Raw genomic sequence first — 15,830 nt, forward strand, 5'->3', positions numbered from 1 at the left:
TGTTACGTGTGGAGACGGACGATGCGCTTCCGCACTTTATATTTGTTTGGCAATAATCGTTATTTATGTTTATTTTCACATGGGGAATAGGGTTTCTCGCTCAGCATTTTTTGACGCCATTGCCAAGCGTTTGTGGGCCGAGTTATCTATTGTGCTTCGGAGTAATGTAAAGATCGGGAAGCGCATAATTAAGGTTGACCAATGGATCAAATGCCTGATCCTTGGAAAAGTCAAGTTTCCAACAATGTTGTGGGTAAATATATCGGGAATGAACAATACCAAATGTTAGCCTCGTGCCTTAACCCATGGCCACCCACGGAGAGACCAGGGCTTTATCCTAAAAAAACATGTTCCCGGAACCCGCAGAGAACTACGTAGCGCACGCTCCCCAGTCGTTCTCCATGCTCAGAAATAGAAACAAGAAGGTTTGGATCTGCGCTATTTATCGAGCTATATTATCCAAGCCTTTTGACTAATGATAGTGGCTCCGTTTCTCGTTAACAAGCATAACTACCCTCTGCTTTTAAGTTAATCGTCCTGCGTCGAGATGCGGGACACGCTTAGAACAAACAGTTACCCAAAATACTATTTTGGAATTAGCCATTAAGTTTGATGAAAAAATCTGGGTGTTTTTGTCGCAATGATTTATAATCCTATCTGGCTGCTATCTATTAAGTTAATTTAACCTTCTCCATGACTTGCTAAGCAAGGCTGCGGATTACCCAATCTCAAAGCATTATTACCATCCCTAGGAAGGGCCCCACTGGTCTTCCAACCAGTGGTTGGAAGCTTGAGCTCTAAGGGCTTCCCCGAACAATTTGACGATCTCTGCCACACGCAGTTAAGCCAGAAGATCCTGATTTGATGTCTCACATTCTGCGGGAGCTGCTGATGATAATCGCTTCAGAATCTTTGTCTTTGCTGCATCACAGCTGCGACTGGGCAAAACCATATGGACGAGACCAGTTAGCACCGTCGGTCGAACGCTGAGTTATGGAACCTCAACAATAAGACGCGATTACGTGATCTGAACCAGCCACAGTAAATCACATGATTTGCGGTTAGTTGGAAGGCAACCGGGGCGTGTGGCGGCTCTCGCGAGAGCTTCGCCAACTGTCGAAACGAGATTTGACCCAATCACCCAATCCGACGAAACCTCCAGCAAGCGCTTCTCGACATTCCCCCGCTGGGCGCGACAAGTTTCGACGGTCGGTCTTTTTACTATCCTTAGGTAAGAATCGCGTCAAGTCTTTAGGATGGCGTTGTGGGAGCAATGTGCGGGATGAGCGGTCCATGTATTATACGTTCGTATATGTTACTTTCCTGGAGGTATCTAGTATACGTTGCTTACTGGCTATCGCCATTGCTAATCAACAAAGATTGACCCAGAAAAATGGGACAGACACTTAATGAGTTTGCACATTTCCTCCCTGTTTCTGCTTTCTAACTTATTCAAGTTGCAGACAGAGACGCTTGACGCATCAGTATAGTTCTAACACCATGGGTGCCATATTTTCCCGACTATTTTCCCGGCTGTGGGGGTCAAAAGAAGTTCGGATATTAATTCTTGGACTCGATGGCGCCGGAAAAACTACGATTCTTTACCGATTTCAAATTGGAGAAGTCGTGACAACAATCCCAACGGTCGGGTTTAACGTGGAAACAGTGACATACAAAAACATCAAATTTCAAGTGTGGGATCTGGGTGGACAAACGTCAATTCGACCATACTGGCGATGCTACTACGCCAATACAGATGCGATTATCTATGTGGTGGACTCACAGGATAGAGACCGGGTGGGAACAAGTAAGGAAGAGCTGGTAGCTATGTTGGAAGAGGAAGAGCTAAGAGATGCAGCGCTGCTGGTATTGGCGAATAAGCAGGATATGGAAGGAGCGATGTCACATACAGAGGTTTCAGACGCTTTAGGCTTGACGAGCCTACGGAACAGAACGTGGACGATCTACAAGTGTAGTGCTAAGACGGGGGAGGGACTAACAGAAGCCTTGGATTGGCTGGTGAATGTTGTATCAGGAGGGAAGAAATGATTATCACTTTGAGACAAATAATAATGTATAGGTGACAGAAACTGGCACTAGCTACTACACCAGGGAATAAACCAGCGTAAACTGGCTCGGGAAAAGCTAACTAAGCTACTACTAGGCAATTATACACGCAATACGTAACGGTTGGTTCTAACCGTATAATTGCCCACCACCACATCGCGTTTCTACTGGGCCTTGATCCGGAACTGTTGATTGACATTGAAGTCAGAGTCATCGCATGAGAGTTAATATCGTCAGGGAGACTCACAAGCCGGAGGATTTTCAGTAATGAAGGCTTGGAGACTAAACAAGTGCAAGTCAGCCAGATGACAGAAATGACAAGAAATGCCATCGGTACATACCAACCAAGCTCAACAAATGTGGCAGCATAATAGCAGTTTTGTTAGCGGATCTGATTGGTTGCCGCTGGTTCTGATCGCGGTTGCTGTCGGGCAGTTGAGGTCCTCGGCACCACCACATCTGCATTCTCATGATTGGACCGAGTCGCAATGAGAGTTGCGATGTGGGTCATGATGAGCGTTTGCGCAGATGGTTTGAGAGTCGAGGATGGGTAAAGAGGAAAGAGGGAAGAGACAGCAAAAGGCCCCCTTTTTATAGACCTTTGGCATGTGCCTCACCGCAGGTTGGAGGAAAAAAAAAACATTACATTAGCATGCCACAGTGCTTTGATTAGCATGCATGCCTCACCGCTTTGAGGGATAGATGGGGGTGCTGATTATGCGATATGATTAACCGGATTATCCGGATAATAATGGGTCTTCGTGCCATTTTCAATCGCCTCCACACTATGTTGCTTGTGTTGGAACACGTTGACTAAACTGTGCCACTCTTCATTTTGCCTATTTCGGAATGTCCAGTCGGCAAACGAGTCCAGATGGTCGCGAGCAAACGACCAACTCTGTTCTTGGTGACCGTTTGAACGCTCCAAAGTTCTTCCAACATCTTCGCGTCCTTTGGCATCGCTGGTAGCTTGGTTCTCACTGGCTTGGTTTCGCCTCTTGCTAGTAGCCACATAGCACAGAAGCTACGGGGAGACCTTCGGACTAGCGTTGGGCGGGCAAATGGGGTTCTTTGCGTTTGCCCAGCTGGACGAGGTTTATCACCGCGTAAAGGCAAACGCTCTTCGTAACGGCGTTCCTGGTGCATCTACCGTGCTCATCTTTGTCAGTCCCGACGCTGACGCTTTGTGTGCACTAAGAATATTGGTGGTGAGTGGGATCTTCATGGGAGGCAAAAAGACTCTTGCTGGACAGCACCCAGGAATTTTCGGTTAAAGGTTGTGGGGAAGGAGGTCATAGTGGATTCAGACAACTTCTAATGAGAAATGGAGCTATCAAATTCGTGAAGCTGGAACCTGAATGCGCGCGAACTCGGGACACGGGTTGGACTCCCTGGTTCAGCATCTGTTGGAGGTTTCTTGAAGGTTCCCCTTGTCGTGATATCTTCAGCTAATTGCGAACTTCCTCTCTCATAGAATCTCCTAAAATCCGACTGTATAGCGCATAAGGTGGTGCCCGTCGCGGGGTACACGGATCTCAGTGAAGCCAATGAAGATCACGTGGAAGCTAATGAGGAGGTAAGGCCTGTCCTCACCCTCGTTAACACTACTCTCAAATGCTCATTATTATTCTCTGAAGTTGCGAAGCATCATAATGCTAAACTGTGGAGGATTGGTCGACCTGACGGAGATGTTCAGCTTATCAGAGGAGATGACTGTGTACGTCTGCGATTCGCATCGACCGTTGAGCTTGCAAGGCTTGTTCGGACATGACCAGGTACTTTTACACGTCAAACATATACTTGCAAGTTTTCTCGTCATGATTTAACTCGATTGAATAGATCATGTTTTTGGACGATGGTGATGTCGATCAGATGTCCGATTTACGGGAAGCTGTAGAGGAGCTCGAGGTAGATTTAAAACATGTGACGACCTTGCCGATCGATTTCTGAAGCGTTGGATGTAGTTCGCAGAAACAGATAGTGAAGCGGACGAGAACGCGGAGGAAGAAGGATCTGACAGTGAAGCAAGTGCCAGTGAAGGCGAGAATGAAGATCCAACAGAGGAGGATGAAGTTGGGGAAGTGGATGAGAAGGTGCGCAAATACAGGAAACCCTCCCGAGTAGAATTTCGTCTCATATTGCTTGGATAACAACTAGGACGACGAACATCGGAAGCCAGGAAAGCGAAAAAAGCCTCCAGCGGATGAAGCAATGGAAATCATATCCCCACCAACAAAGAAAGTTCGTGCATCAGAGCGAAGAAGGCGACGAAAGCAGCAACAGCGGCTAATAGCAGAATACTACGCGGAAGGGGCATACTATGGGATGTCAGTTGCAGGAATAATATATACAATGGCTTCTCAGCTAGGGCGGGCATCAAACGACTTTGTTTGGTAATGTTCTGGGTACAAGTGCTCTATATATGTACATGTGGAATTGACATCTGTTTCTCCGAAAATTTAGGTTGTCCATCATTGGTTTAAGTGATCAGTACCTGCACGATCGAATTGATCAACGTCGTTATTTATCACAAGTTGAAACGTACAAGGACGAGGTTGCGCGTTTTAATATCCGCCATGGCGGCGGGGACGAGAATGACGATATAGACTCCCTCTTTGGTGAATCTGCGACAAAGTCAGGACCGGGATCTGCCATTATCCGGAACGCGGACGACCACGCAATACGCTGTGATGATGAGTTTCGGCTGATGCTATTGCGACATTGGACCTTGTATGAGTCTATGTACCACTCTAGCTATGTGGCTACTAAGCTTGGGATTTGGAAGGAACGTGGGCGCCAAAGGCTGACAAACTTGCTCGTAAAGATGGGGTAAGTGGCTTTGAACTTGCTTTTGAAGACTCGCGCATACTTAACAGAAACCGACTATAGCTTGCCTCATAAAGAGTCACAGCAACGATTTACCGAAATGAACATAACGTTTAAGCGATCCATACGGGATAAGCTGTCGTCAGTAGCTCCCCGGTATAATATGTCCGAGATTATCTTTCCTTCGTTCTGCAAAAGTTTTGGGTACAAGGGTGTTGTATCTGCTCCCGATACGGTATACGCCCTTACAGCTCTTCTAGATTGGGGGGCGGAATGGATTACCCGGCATAGTGCCATTGCTTACAGCGAAGGCATGAGACCAGTGTCTTCAAGGCTTGGACGCCCGGGCGGTGGCAGGGACGAAACCTCGGAACTTGGAACTGGCGGACTTGCAGGAGTAGGTGTAGGAACGCGAACAGGGATGGCCGCGGTCGCAATGAGAACTGGTGATTCAATACATGACGACGGAAATAAAAGTGATGAAGATGATGAAGACCTTGCGGAGGAGGAACAAGAGAGAAGAAAAAAAGAGAAGCAAAGAGCATGGGTCCGCAACTTTTATGTCGCGTACGATGCTCTTGACAGGTGTGTTGAGCCCCATCCAAGTAATCAAACCATTGCATACCAGTGGTTCTTATCATACCATGCCTACACTCTAGCTTTGACATCCTTCAGCAAGGCATCCAGCTTTCCATGAATTTCCAAAGGATCCTGGTTCGCACCGGCGTGTCTGTTTTGGAGAAGAAGCTCACACAAACGCTACGGACTTTTCAATTGGCTGTGCTAACTGGGGAAGGATTAGGCAGTGCCATTGATGGTAGCGGCGCTCTCACCGATGAGAACGACTTTTCCCTATTTGGCCGCAGTCCGGCACATTTGGGACGGCTTGCCAAATTTTTAATGGATGCATTTCGGGTAAGGCGTGGGTGTCATACGGTCACTATTCATTGTCTAACCAGACACATGTACTATTCAGGAATATCGTCAGAAGGATCTTCCATTGGTTATAGCCGCTTTCAATACCGTTGCGGATGCCTACCTTGTCATTGGTTTTACGGGATCGACAAAAGGCGGGGTCGTGCGTAAGAAGTAAGGCTTGGACGATCTTTACCTGGAATGCAGTTACAAAATATTAACGCCCATTCGCATTCAGCACCTTTGGTCCGGCATTTCAAAGGGCAGCGCAGCGTACGAACGCCCGCATTCGGCATGACAGTTTTGAAACATCAGTCATGGAAGTACGAAAAGAAGATTTGACAGACTTTTTGGAGAGCTTGCAACTGTTCATGCAGTGAAGAGTTTGCCGCTTCTCGGATGTAGGCGTGAATGTATAGTAGCGGGGTGGACTTTTTTTTGTAAATACTGTTATCTTCTTAAAGAGCGGAATGGCGCTTAAATAGATTAATGGGATATATATAAATGGCTACTAAGGACCGGATATTCCATTTCCTACATACAAAAGCTCTAATCGAGACTCACTACATTATTTTGTACAAGCCAGATCCGCCAAAGCTCATCGCGCGGTTCCTCTGACACGTTTCCATCGATTGGCCCCTGCACAAAGTTGCTCAGTCAGAGATTCAATGTTCTTGTACATTTCATCATCGTCAAAGTTGCCTAAATATAACATAAGTGTTTTGCTCTTTTCAAGACCGACCTTGCTAACGTACCTCCAAGTGAAAGCGCAGCCTTGTCCGCAAATAATCCATCCAATCGATCAAACTGGATCATGTATGCTGGTGACGACGCTGCTGCACTTTTGTGGTAGCGTCGCGAAGACTCTGGCGTGACAACGAGCGTCCAGATGGAGGGTTCGAAGCTGTTGTGCAAAGATAAGATTTTCAAGTAGCAAATGTAATCAGCTACAGGTTCCGTCTTACCCCGCTACCATCCCTGTTAACGCCTTTCCAGTCTCACTCGAGAAACGCGGGAGAGCCAGTCGGTACATCACCGTCGCTGTTGGGTCAACACAATTTGGTTCTCCCTCTTCTGAACCTCCTGCGTAATATTCGAGCGCGGCTTGCACTAACGCCCGCATCCCTTCCGTGGGCATTTGGAGGACATTTGTTTTGACTAAGCTCCACAATTCCACGATACGGTGCAGTCGGCGCAGCCTGTTGACTTGTTCATCCAAGGGTAGGGTTGCATCCACAAATGCGTCCTACGGCATCAGACATGTTAGATTGCTGCATTGCCACGTACAAGGAAATATGCAAGTTTACCAGTTGATCCCAGCTCGCCACATCATTTTCTACACACTAGAGTGGTCAGCACTGCCAGCAGGGAAAATGAGCGAATGCGCTTACATACTTATCAAATGGTAGAAATAATCTCTTTTGAGCTTCCATATCCCTATCTCCACCATCAGCTCCAGTGGTTGTTCCAACCAGTAGTCAAATGTACGACTTATCGCTTCCTTTTGCTCATCGAAGTCTGGAGCCGTTTGCATCCGGACCAGCTTATAACAATCGCGAATAATCCGAGCAAAACTGGAATGATTCGCTTTATTAACCTATACCTAGTCAGCCGGTGCCATTGAAGTAGAGAAGTGTAAAAGACAATCATTACCATTGGCTGCAGACGTCCTGTTTCCAACTCTTCTATGACGGCAGTAAGTGCAATTGCGAGATCATTACGATTCATCGCTACTTCTACAACAAAAGGTGGCATCAGGCAAAGTACACAGTTTTGCTTCCCTGCCATCTTACGTTACCATGAGTAAATTTCCAAAAGCGCTCCGGGAAGTCTAGATCGGGTCGCGAGGGTAAAGCACTAGAGGCGTCAAGATCGAACGTGGTGTTCTCGCTTTCAGCTGAGGATTCGCCCATCACAAAACCTTCATCTTTGATTTCTATTAAACCATGCAAATCTTCAGCAACAGAGATTGAGCTAGAAGTAAACGGTAGTGAAGATACACACGCTTTACCCACTCATCGACTAGATTCGATGATATCCTGGCTTCCTGGGCGTCCTCTAATTCGCATTCACTATCGGGCCAGTCATCACGGCAGCGAATGCCATCCCACTCCATTAATTTTGTTAGCTCTTTAAGCAGGGGGGCGGTAGGCAAATGATTTTCACAATCAATTCCTCCAAAGACATTCCTGATTTTCTAGAACTACCCGTGAGCTCTAATGGAAGCAATCCTGCTGTATGGGAACTTCGATCATACCACGGTAATGTGCCCCGAAGGCGGAGGAGAGGATAGCAGCTTTTGGACGCCTCTCCAACCCACTTCCATCACAATTGAGCTTAAGGGACTATCAACTGAGGACTATGAGGCAGGAAGCAATGAGCGGCCCCGTCTATTCCAAGGATGTAGTTAAGAACAAACCTTAAAAAGGGTCTCGCTCAGAATGTCATATTTGGCGGAAATATGAAGATCCAATGGGTCCTGCAACGTGCGATCGTTATCGTTCTGCCACTTTTATCCACAGCCTGTCAATTGACAGATCACCCACGCATTCACGGTCCAGATTGAACTCATCATAGCAGTCCTCCAGGATGGCTTCAACAGTGGGCGGAGGTGTGCAACCCTGCTCCGCTTCCTTTGCGACCCAGCCTGAAGACGTGCATGCATATGAGGATAGCATGAAAGGAAGCTCATCTGTCACTTTGTCGTGAAACCCACCTTCGCTACTCTCAAGATGATACAATTTGTACTGAGATCCCTTCTGCAAAGGAAGGGCTTCAATCCCCAGATATCCTTTTTTAGGTGCTCCCAACTCATCAGGTTCATAATATAATATAATTATAGGAGGAAAATGCGTTGTATTCGTAGCAGTCGACGGTTGGTGTCTACAGTACAGAGATAGCAGATATCTGATATCCTCAAGTTTTACCGCCAGATTCAGATTTGAAAAATTTCAAAGGACACTTCCTTACGTACCTCGCGTCATCGGCAGGTATCGGCGTTGACATGTCTCTAGATGGTGGAATTTGCCACTCACACGTGGCGGATGATTCGGAATGAAAACCACTGAGATACGATGTCCTCTCAGTATGTCGCGGTCCAACATCCAAACAGTCAACACGCGTCAGGGGTAATGCGACGACCTAAACAAGAGAACAGTGAGTACCAAAGTAAGGACCACAGTATCACGTCATCTCAGTAATCAAGCAACCTTTGTATCTTCATTGAACGGCTCGCGGCGCTTCGTTGCGAGGAAGAACGGCTTCGGTCCAAAAGCGTCGCATAATGGATGTGATATGCCAGGACGAATATGCCATATCCAATTATCTTCAAAGGCAAGTCCATGTAATACCTAGCGGTGATGTTTACGGGTGGGTGTGCTAGTGAGTCTACTGAAAAGGCGAGACTGAATTCCCACGCGGCGAACCATACCTCTGGCTGATCCCCTGCCATTTGCTGACAAGATGCCAAAATGTCCCAGAGCCTCGACACGTCCTGATCCAAGGACTCTTCCACATGGGTTGATGTCAATTCCGCAGAGAGCATGTTGGAAATGAAGCGAGGTAAATGGTCCTAGATGCCAGCGATCGTCGTACTGTGGCAAGAGCCCAACCCCGACCTCATTCCATCCGGAGCCAATGCAGCCATGTGATATGTTGTCATGGTAATAAATGAGACAACTTTTCGAAAGCAACACAAAGAGAATCCCTTTAAGTAGTAGAACTTGTAGCTTTGTACTTTCGGGGCCTACTTTCCTCCTTGTGCCCATAACGTAACCCAGCGAGGACTTCAAGCTCCGAACATCGCGCGCTCGAGACATGGTGGAGTCCCCGCGACCTGCTCTGTCCTTTGTTCAAATGATGACGGCTCCTCTTGGTCCCAACCAAAATAGAGAAACAGGCAGTGAGGCTAATGGGCAGCCCGAGTCGCCCGTGCCGCCATCTAATGGCAGCCGACCGTTTTCACCAGTTTTACTCAGCGAACCTTACTCGGGGCTGGAAGCCGAAACCAGTAATAAAGAGTTGGAAAAGCCTCTCGCTGAGCAAGAACCCACAAAGCAACTGCCAAGCATTCATTCCGTTCATCCCGGGCCGCATCGTCTTCCTCCTGTACCACAAAGTCACTACTTTTCTCCAACCCCTAGTTTTGGCTCCCTACCAGCACTTCTCCCACCTCCAGCAGGATCGCAACAACACTATCCAGCACCACAATACCAGCGACAAGCTTTTGAGCGATCGCCTTTTCCCATCTCTGCGTATCCCGGATATGGACCGGCCTACCTTCCTTCATTTTCCCCGCAGTATGCTCCGTCTACAGCCAAGGCTGAACAGTCGTCAGAGCAGCAAGAGAATGGCATGAGGCAATCAGATAGACAACTACATCCAGCACCAGCCTCTGTGTCGGGACAGACCCTTGCGACGCCACCGCTCGAAGCTCAGGCGCAAGAACGACGAGATCACGACGATCCCCTCGGACCAACACCACATACTAATTCATGGGATCGATTATCTGAACACCCGCCTTACCTTGCTCCTCAATCAGCACACTATTCCACTCGCCCCGAATTTGCAGCATCCGGAAATCCAACCTATGTTTATCCGCCTACCGTGGATCCCCGGTCAACACCATATGCATCACCCATGTTCTTGTCCGCTCAAGAACGCTCGTCACCCGCCATCGCCGCCCCAGCTGCCGAAAGTACCTCTGGCACGGCGGTACCTGCATACCTATACCCCCCTTTTCCAGCGTCATCCACAGAAACCCGTTACTACACAGCGCAGGACTTTAAGAATGCCATCATTAGTCGAACCTTTGATAAGAAAGAAGTCGCTCTGGATTTTATCAAAGAAGAGGCGCAAAAGTTTGGTTTTTCCGTATTGGTACGAACAAGTAAGCCCGATTACGTGGTCGTGATATGCAATTGCGGCAGGAGATTGAAGAAATTGCAAACCGAGAGGAAGAGAAATCGGCGCTTTAAGACGGCAATGACCGGTTGTGAATGGCGTATTGTTCTGTTCCGAAACCGGAATATAGGGGGAGGTTATGAATTTCGGGCAACACCAAAGATGGAGCACAATCATCCTCTGCCGGTGATACCGCCCTCTTCAGTTTGAAATGCCTTTGATAGAGTGGACATAGCATAGTCTCTTGCTTTTTCTTATCGATTGTTGGCGTTATTCAGACCTATTTTTCTTTTTCTGTATATCCTTTGCGTCAAGTATGGTTTCATTCATATACAATAGAGTTTAGTCGACAAGTTTGATAAAGTCAACCGAGTTAGCTTTCTATGAGATATATTTAGTTATTTTCCCTTCCAACACTGCATGGCCCAGCTACCTGCTCGTCACCATCCCATTAAACAAAAAACCCCGTACAGCAAAAGAATGCTCCAGGCATCCAAAAATGATATGAGGTCGGATTATTGCCATCACCGGCGCCTTCAATCCTCATCAAGATCGCTTTCACCAATCAAGTAAATGAGGAATAAACGGGAGCCCTTCTCATTCAACAACACTGCTTAGCCTACAAATCCTCCAGACCTTTCAACGTCGAGTCAAGCTCCTGCTTAACGACATTGTATTTTTGGGTCATGTCATCCAGTCGCTTTTCGAGGTCGGACTTTTCGGCATCAAGTTGTTTTGCTTTGCGTTCAGCCTGTTCTACACTGAGTTCCAAGCCACGGGATCTGCGACAGAGAGATTAATATAGCTGTTACAGACTCGATGTCGTAAGCTACGTACTTTTCGGTAGCATCTCGCAAGTCTCGTCCCTTGTCTTCCAATTGCTGCTCCAGCATTTGGACCTTACGTTGGAGGGTTTCCACTTGGGATTCCTCCTTGTCGCCTTCCACCTTCTTGAGTTTAACCTTTGCGCAAAGAAATTAAGGATCCAGTTAGCATACAGTGCTTTATGGCCATCCACATCAGGCGGCGGGAGTACAGGACAGATAAGTGGCCAAATGTTGGTGTACCTCCTCGACTCGCTTCTCAGTACGATCCAAGTTCTCTTGAAGAAGGGTGACTTTGTTGTTGAGACTCTGCACTTCGGTTTCCCGCTTTGCAAGTTCTTCCTTGAGCTGCCTGACTTCGGCTTCCGCCTTTTCAGCTCGTGAGTGATGGGACTCCGACTCGATGCGGAGCTTTTCGAGTTTCTACGCGAGATAAGAGTACCAGGTTAACTACAATGTTCTGCTAAAGCATATGTGACCATGAATTTCATAGTCTGCCCCGCTGCCCAAGCAAACTCGTTTCAGATCTCCCACACGCCAATGGGACTTGAGAATCCTATGGCCATCGCATCCAAGAAAAAGCGCGTCGTGCTTCCCAGGCAGCCACTCGGCCCCAGTTTGAATGCTACACGTATACAAGACGTACCTCCTTAATCTTGTCCATTGTGAATGACTAACGAGGGGGAGTAGCGGGGAGAACCGTGTAAATAAAAAACAAAAAGATGGACTTGTGAGGATGATTTGAAGAAGAAAGCAAACCGAACCGTGTTCTTTTAGCATGCATTTGTTATTCCACGCCCAAAAGCGGCAGCCACGGACCGACATGTGGCACGGTGACTTTCAGAATATGATATTGGGGCAGAGATGGCTTGCATCATCACTGAATGGAAAATCGTTGAAAGACAAAATAAGCGGGAGAGCAGATGATCAGGCACCATTACCCGCAGGGAGACACTAGAAGCATGCTCCAGAAGTGAGGGCATCGGAAGGAACTCGTTGCGAGAAGCTTATAGAGAGAATTTGGATCCTGATGTCTGCTTCCAGACCACCAATGCATTGGCTGTCAACTTGCCGAGGAATGGCAATTCACCGAGGGTTTTTCTATTTCCTCCAGCCTTTTCACATGGTGGAATAGGGTTGTGTTTATGTATATTCGATTCTTCTGCTAAATTGCCAGCATAACTGCAAAGAGGCAACAAGCTTCCAAACCTGGGCTCTCTGCCAAGAATGCAATTGTTCAAATTCAACACTGTGTAGTTCCAAAATCCGGTGTCGAAGAAGTCTTCACAGTGTTTTCGCTGTTGGACTTCTCCGCGATACTTGGATTCTGTATGGCATGTGTTCTGTCTTACACGTTTGCGAACACGTAATAAGACCAGCCGTTGTCGAGGCAACCAGTCTGAATCAGTCCTTGAATCAGCAATAGAGATCATGCCGTGGTAACATCAGGACCATGGCAGTGTACTATGTTATAGGGATCACTGTTCCTGACCTTGCGGATCAAGAGATATGGAAGGTTCCGGTACTCGATCTCAACAATGCTGGAATACAAGTTCATTCCGAGAAAGTCCATGATGGCGTTCTACTCCTGGAATGCTCAACAGAAGACCATAATGAGACTCACCTGCTGGGAGCTCTCCAATCGATACCTGCCGTCTCAGATGTGGAGATTTACGTCTCGGCTCCTTGTCGAATACCTATCAAAAAGTGGGAGCTCGCGTCGCTGGACTTGGGAGCTGCAGGTCAAGAACTATTTGCGGAGACGGGGCTAGGGATATATCGGAGAGGGATATCAAAGGAGCAGTTGATAGCGCTTGAGGAAATTTGCAATAGTCGCATTGCGGATGCGCATTCGCGGCTACAATCCCATCACGATATTGACGTTGGTTCACAACAGTTTGCATTTAAAGAATTGGGAAGTCGAGGAAAACAAAGATTTGATTTGATTCTACCCGAAAACAATGCTGCCATTGGACAAGTTGTTCAATCGGGGCCTTGGGTTCCGCTAATACGCAAGGTACTGAACCTTACGGACACCGCAACCCCTCTTCCATGTTTGGTCAGCGTCGTATATTCCCTACCGGGGGCTGATATCCAAAGTTGGCACGCTGATGGCCCTCCGTCGAGGCCACCATCACGTCCTTACGCCGTTTGCGTCTTCTTACCGCTTATTGACCTTACCTGTGAAACCGGCTTCACTCAGTTCTGGCCAGGTTCTCATAAGGATGCCGGTTTGCTTGGTTTTGGGCCCGCTGCTGAAGTCTGTGGGGCGACCGTCGACGGAATGGTCAGCAAAGGTGATGCTGTGATATACGACTACGGGCTTCTTCATAGAGGAATGGGAAATACCAGTAATTTGCGGAGACCTGTGGTTCAAATGGTCTATCATGTGCCTGGCTGGCAAGACAGGAAGAATTACGGACGAGAAAGTTTGTTTTCTTAGAAAGGGCCACGAATCGATTGCTTTCTCTGCAGCGCGAATGCTCTCTTTCAGGCGGAACATGTGGTTTCCTATGATAGAACCAAACATTTGGACACTGGCAGTGGCCTCCCCAACACAACAAGGCAAGCTACGCACGTCACAATAATGCAAAGCTGAACGATCGCGCATAGAAGAAATAGAGATGAATATACATGTTTCAGTACCATCTCCTTCAAAACGAGTGGTTACTGGTCCTGTTAAATATCTGTGGCGATATTTGCCAAGCTGCAAGTTTTGTTATTATGTGGGTAGGATGCTTCTGATACCCAAGGTTTTTGGCTCTCGTAGGGATGATCCCTACCCTTAGACAAGCGCGGGAAATTCTAGATCAGGATGAATCCTCTTTCAATTGCAGCTTATTATCAGATTGGAAGATTAGAATTGTGGCAATATATTACGTAGAACTAAAATAATATCCGTGCATTCTGTGGTCCCAAACATTTGCACAAAGTCTAATTTCACTTTCAAGCGCATGTACCAATGCCACATGCGCCAAAGTACTCCCCTCGGGCTCCAGAGGTCTCAAGCAGCCGTGTCTCCCGACTTTTTCGTGTCAGCAGACTTGTGCGCATCGCCGCTTTTCCCTCGTGGACCAGTCCCCTTCCCCTTATCAAACCCGCTAAGCACTTGAACAATAGTGTACAAGTATACCAAATTCGACGCATAGTATAGTCGAATAAAAAGTTGACCCAGCACGAGAGAAATGGTTGTATACAAGGCTACAATGACTCCGACCAGTACGATGCCCAGGAGGAACGAAAGACCGATGAAAAATACCAAAATTCGGGTTGCATTCTTTTGGACGGGCTGATGGTCGCATGGAGGTCTCGCCATAGCTTGCTGATCAAGTAGATGGATACTCCAGAGATGATCGAGTCAGTGAATAAGATCCAAACGACCACTGGCGCAGTGCCGTAACTATAAAAGATATAAGTATAGAAGATAAGGAGATATACCGGGTAATCTAGGGAACCAAGAGCCTATGGAATCTGGTACGCACCTGAACGATGATCCATATACAATATATTTTGAAATTGCGAGCTGATTGTACATCTCAACCGGGAGTAGGTCAATAATTATTGTCATAATCACGCCGATCAACCAAATAATCATGCTGAGGATCTGCAACCGTAGACAAATCGGCTCGTTGTACCATCTCCTTGTCATGGATCTGAACGACAAAAACCGTTGCATTGCAAGAACGGTGTTGAATATGCCGCCGGTGATGTTGAATATCAAGGCTAGTTTTCCACCCTGTCTCCAACTAGTGGTGCAATTACATTGAACAGGTAAGCTGCTTGCTGTGAGGAAGAAGATGTCGGAGAGACTAAACCAAACGCGGTAAGTTATGATGTTTTTCTCATTCCAGAGTTGAAAAGATTAGCCTACCCGAGAGAAATCCAGCAGATGACAAGCAGCATATTGAAGATGGTGCGCTTCCTGTTCCAGCTGGCAATGATAACTCAAGTTAAACAATTGTCTGACATGCCAGAGAGTGAACCACATCATCCAAGTGGGATCACGATGGATACCTACCTCCATACCGTAAATGCTATAATCGCCAAAGTGAATGCCAAGGAAACAGTGGATACGCCAACGGCTGTATACTGGGAGGAACCTCTTGGCTCATCAGCAGCGTATTTCTCGGCGTCGTTGGTGCCCATATGGATACAGTTTCGCGCCTTTCAGTGCAGTGTCTCAGTGTCCCGTCTAGTGTGGGGGTTTGTCAGGAACGTGGAGGCACCCTGGGGTGCCATTTTAAGGTGAAGATTAACTTGAATCACACATTTCAAACAATGGCCAGCTGAAAGGGG

At 47.3% G+C, this 15,830-nt stretch overlaps 6 protein-coding genes across 7 annotated transcripts; 4 read left to right on the top strand and 2 right to left on the bottom strand.

Moving 5' to 3' along the window:
• Positions 1-1,106: 1,106 nt before the first annotated feature.
• Positions 1,107-2,163, top strand: SPPG_02127. 2 transcript variants are annotated; one of them, XM_016750430.1, is made up of 2 exons: positions 1,107-1,231; positions 1,458-2,163. In XM_016750430.1, the coding sequence occupies exon 2, from the start codon at positions 1,501-1,503 to the stop codon at positions 2,047-2,049; it is 549 nt and encodes a 182-aa protein (XP_016611101.1). In that variant the 5' UTR covers positions 1,107-1,231; positions 1,458-1,500; the 3' UTR covers positions 2,050-2,163. The 2 variants fall into 2 exon arrangements, with proteins under 2 accessions (XP_016611101.1, XP_016611100.1); XM_016750429.1 differs by having other exon boundaries at positions 1,464-2,163.
• Positions 2,164-2,959: 796 nt separating this feature from the next.
• On the top strand, positions 2,960-6,337 carry SPPG_02128 (DNA replication initiation factor CDC45). The gene is made up of 11 exons (XM_016750431.1): positions 2,960-3,275; positions 3,542-3,643; positions 3,705-3,842; positions 3,907-3,975; positions 4,032-4,160; positions 4,225-4,460; positions 4,531-4,896; positions 4,957-5,478; positions 5,553-5,808; positions 5,870-5,982; positions 6,047-6,337. The coding sequence occupies exons 1-11, from the start codon at positions 3,129-3,131 to the stop codon at positions 6,186-6,188; spliced, it is 2,220 nt and encodes a 739-aa protein (XP_016611102.1). The 5' UTR covers positions 2,960-3,128; the 3' UTR covers positions 6,189-6,337.
• Positions 6,245-9,407, bottom strand: SPPG_02129 (uncharacterized protein). Its single transcript, XM_016750432.1, has 15 exons — positions 9,239-9,407; positions 9,018-9,158; positions 8,783-8,949; positions 8,525-8,715; positions 8,355-8,455; positions 8,228-8,287; positions 8,066-8,167; positions 7,813-8,005; positions 7,607-7,744; positions 7,462-7,544; positions 7,204-7,405; positions 7,116-7,144; positions 6,774-7,054; positions 6,564-6,712; positions 6,245-6,510 (listed from the first exon to the last, which is right to left on the bottom strand). The coding sequence occupies exons 1-15, from the start codon at positions 9,350-9,352 to the stop codon at positions 6,407-6,409; spliced, it is 2,055 nt and encodes a 684-aa protein (XP_016611103.1). The 5' UTR covers positions 9,353-9,407; the 3' UTR covers positions 6,245-6,406.
• A 118-nt stretch (positions 9,408-9,525) lies between these two features.
• SPPG_02130 (uncharacterized protein) lies at positions 9,526-11,117 on the top strand. The gene has a single exon (XM_016750433.1). The coding sequence runs from the start codon at positions 9,625-9,627 to the stop codon at positions 10,918-10,920; it is 1,296 nt and encodes a 431-aa protein (XP_016611104.1). The 5' UTR covers positions 9,526-9,624; the 3' UTR covers positions 10,921-11,117.
• A 212-nt stretch (positions 11,118-11,329) lies between these two features.
• Positions 11,330-12,198, bottom strand: SPPG_02131 (uncharacterized protein; the record flags this gene model as incomplete). The annotated part of the gene is made up of 4 exons (XM_016750434.1): positions 11,330-11,492; positions 11,548-11,672; positions 11,778-11,957; positions 12,181-12,198. 4 exons carry the CDS (start codon positions 12,196-12,198, stop codon positions 11,330-11,332), a joined length of 486 nt encoding a protein of 161 aa, XP_016611105.1.
• A 229-nt stretch (positions 12,199-12,427) lies between these two features.
• SPPG_02132 (uncharacterized protein) lies at positions 12,428-14,454 on the top strand. Its single transcript, XM_016750435.1, has one exon. The coding sequence runs from the start codon at positions 12,988-12,990 to the stop codon at positions 13,975-13,977; it is 990 nt and encodes a 329-aa protein (XP_016611106.1). The 5' UTR covers positions 12,428-12,987; the 3' UTR covers positions 13,978-14,454.
• Positions 14,455-15,830: the final 1,376 nt, after the last annotated feature.

This window comes from Spizellomyces punctatus, assembly GCF_000182565.1.
Source record: "Spizellomyces punctatus DAOM BR117 chromosome Unknown supercont1.3, whole genome shotgun sequence".
Lineage (NCBI taxonomy): Eukaryota > Fungi > Chytridiomycota > Chytridiomycetes > Spizellomycetales > Spizellomycetaceae > Spizellomyces > Spizellomyces punctatus.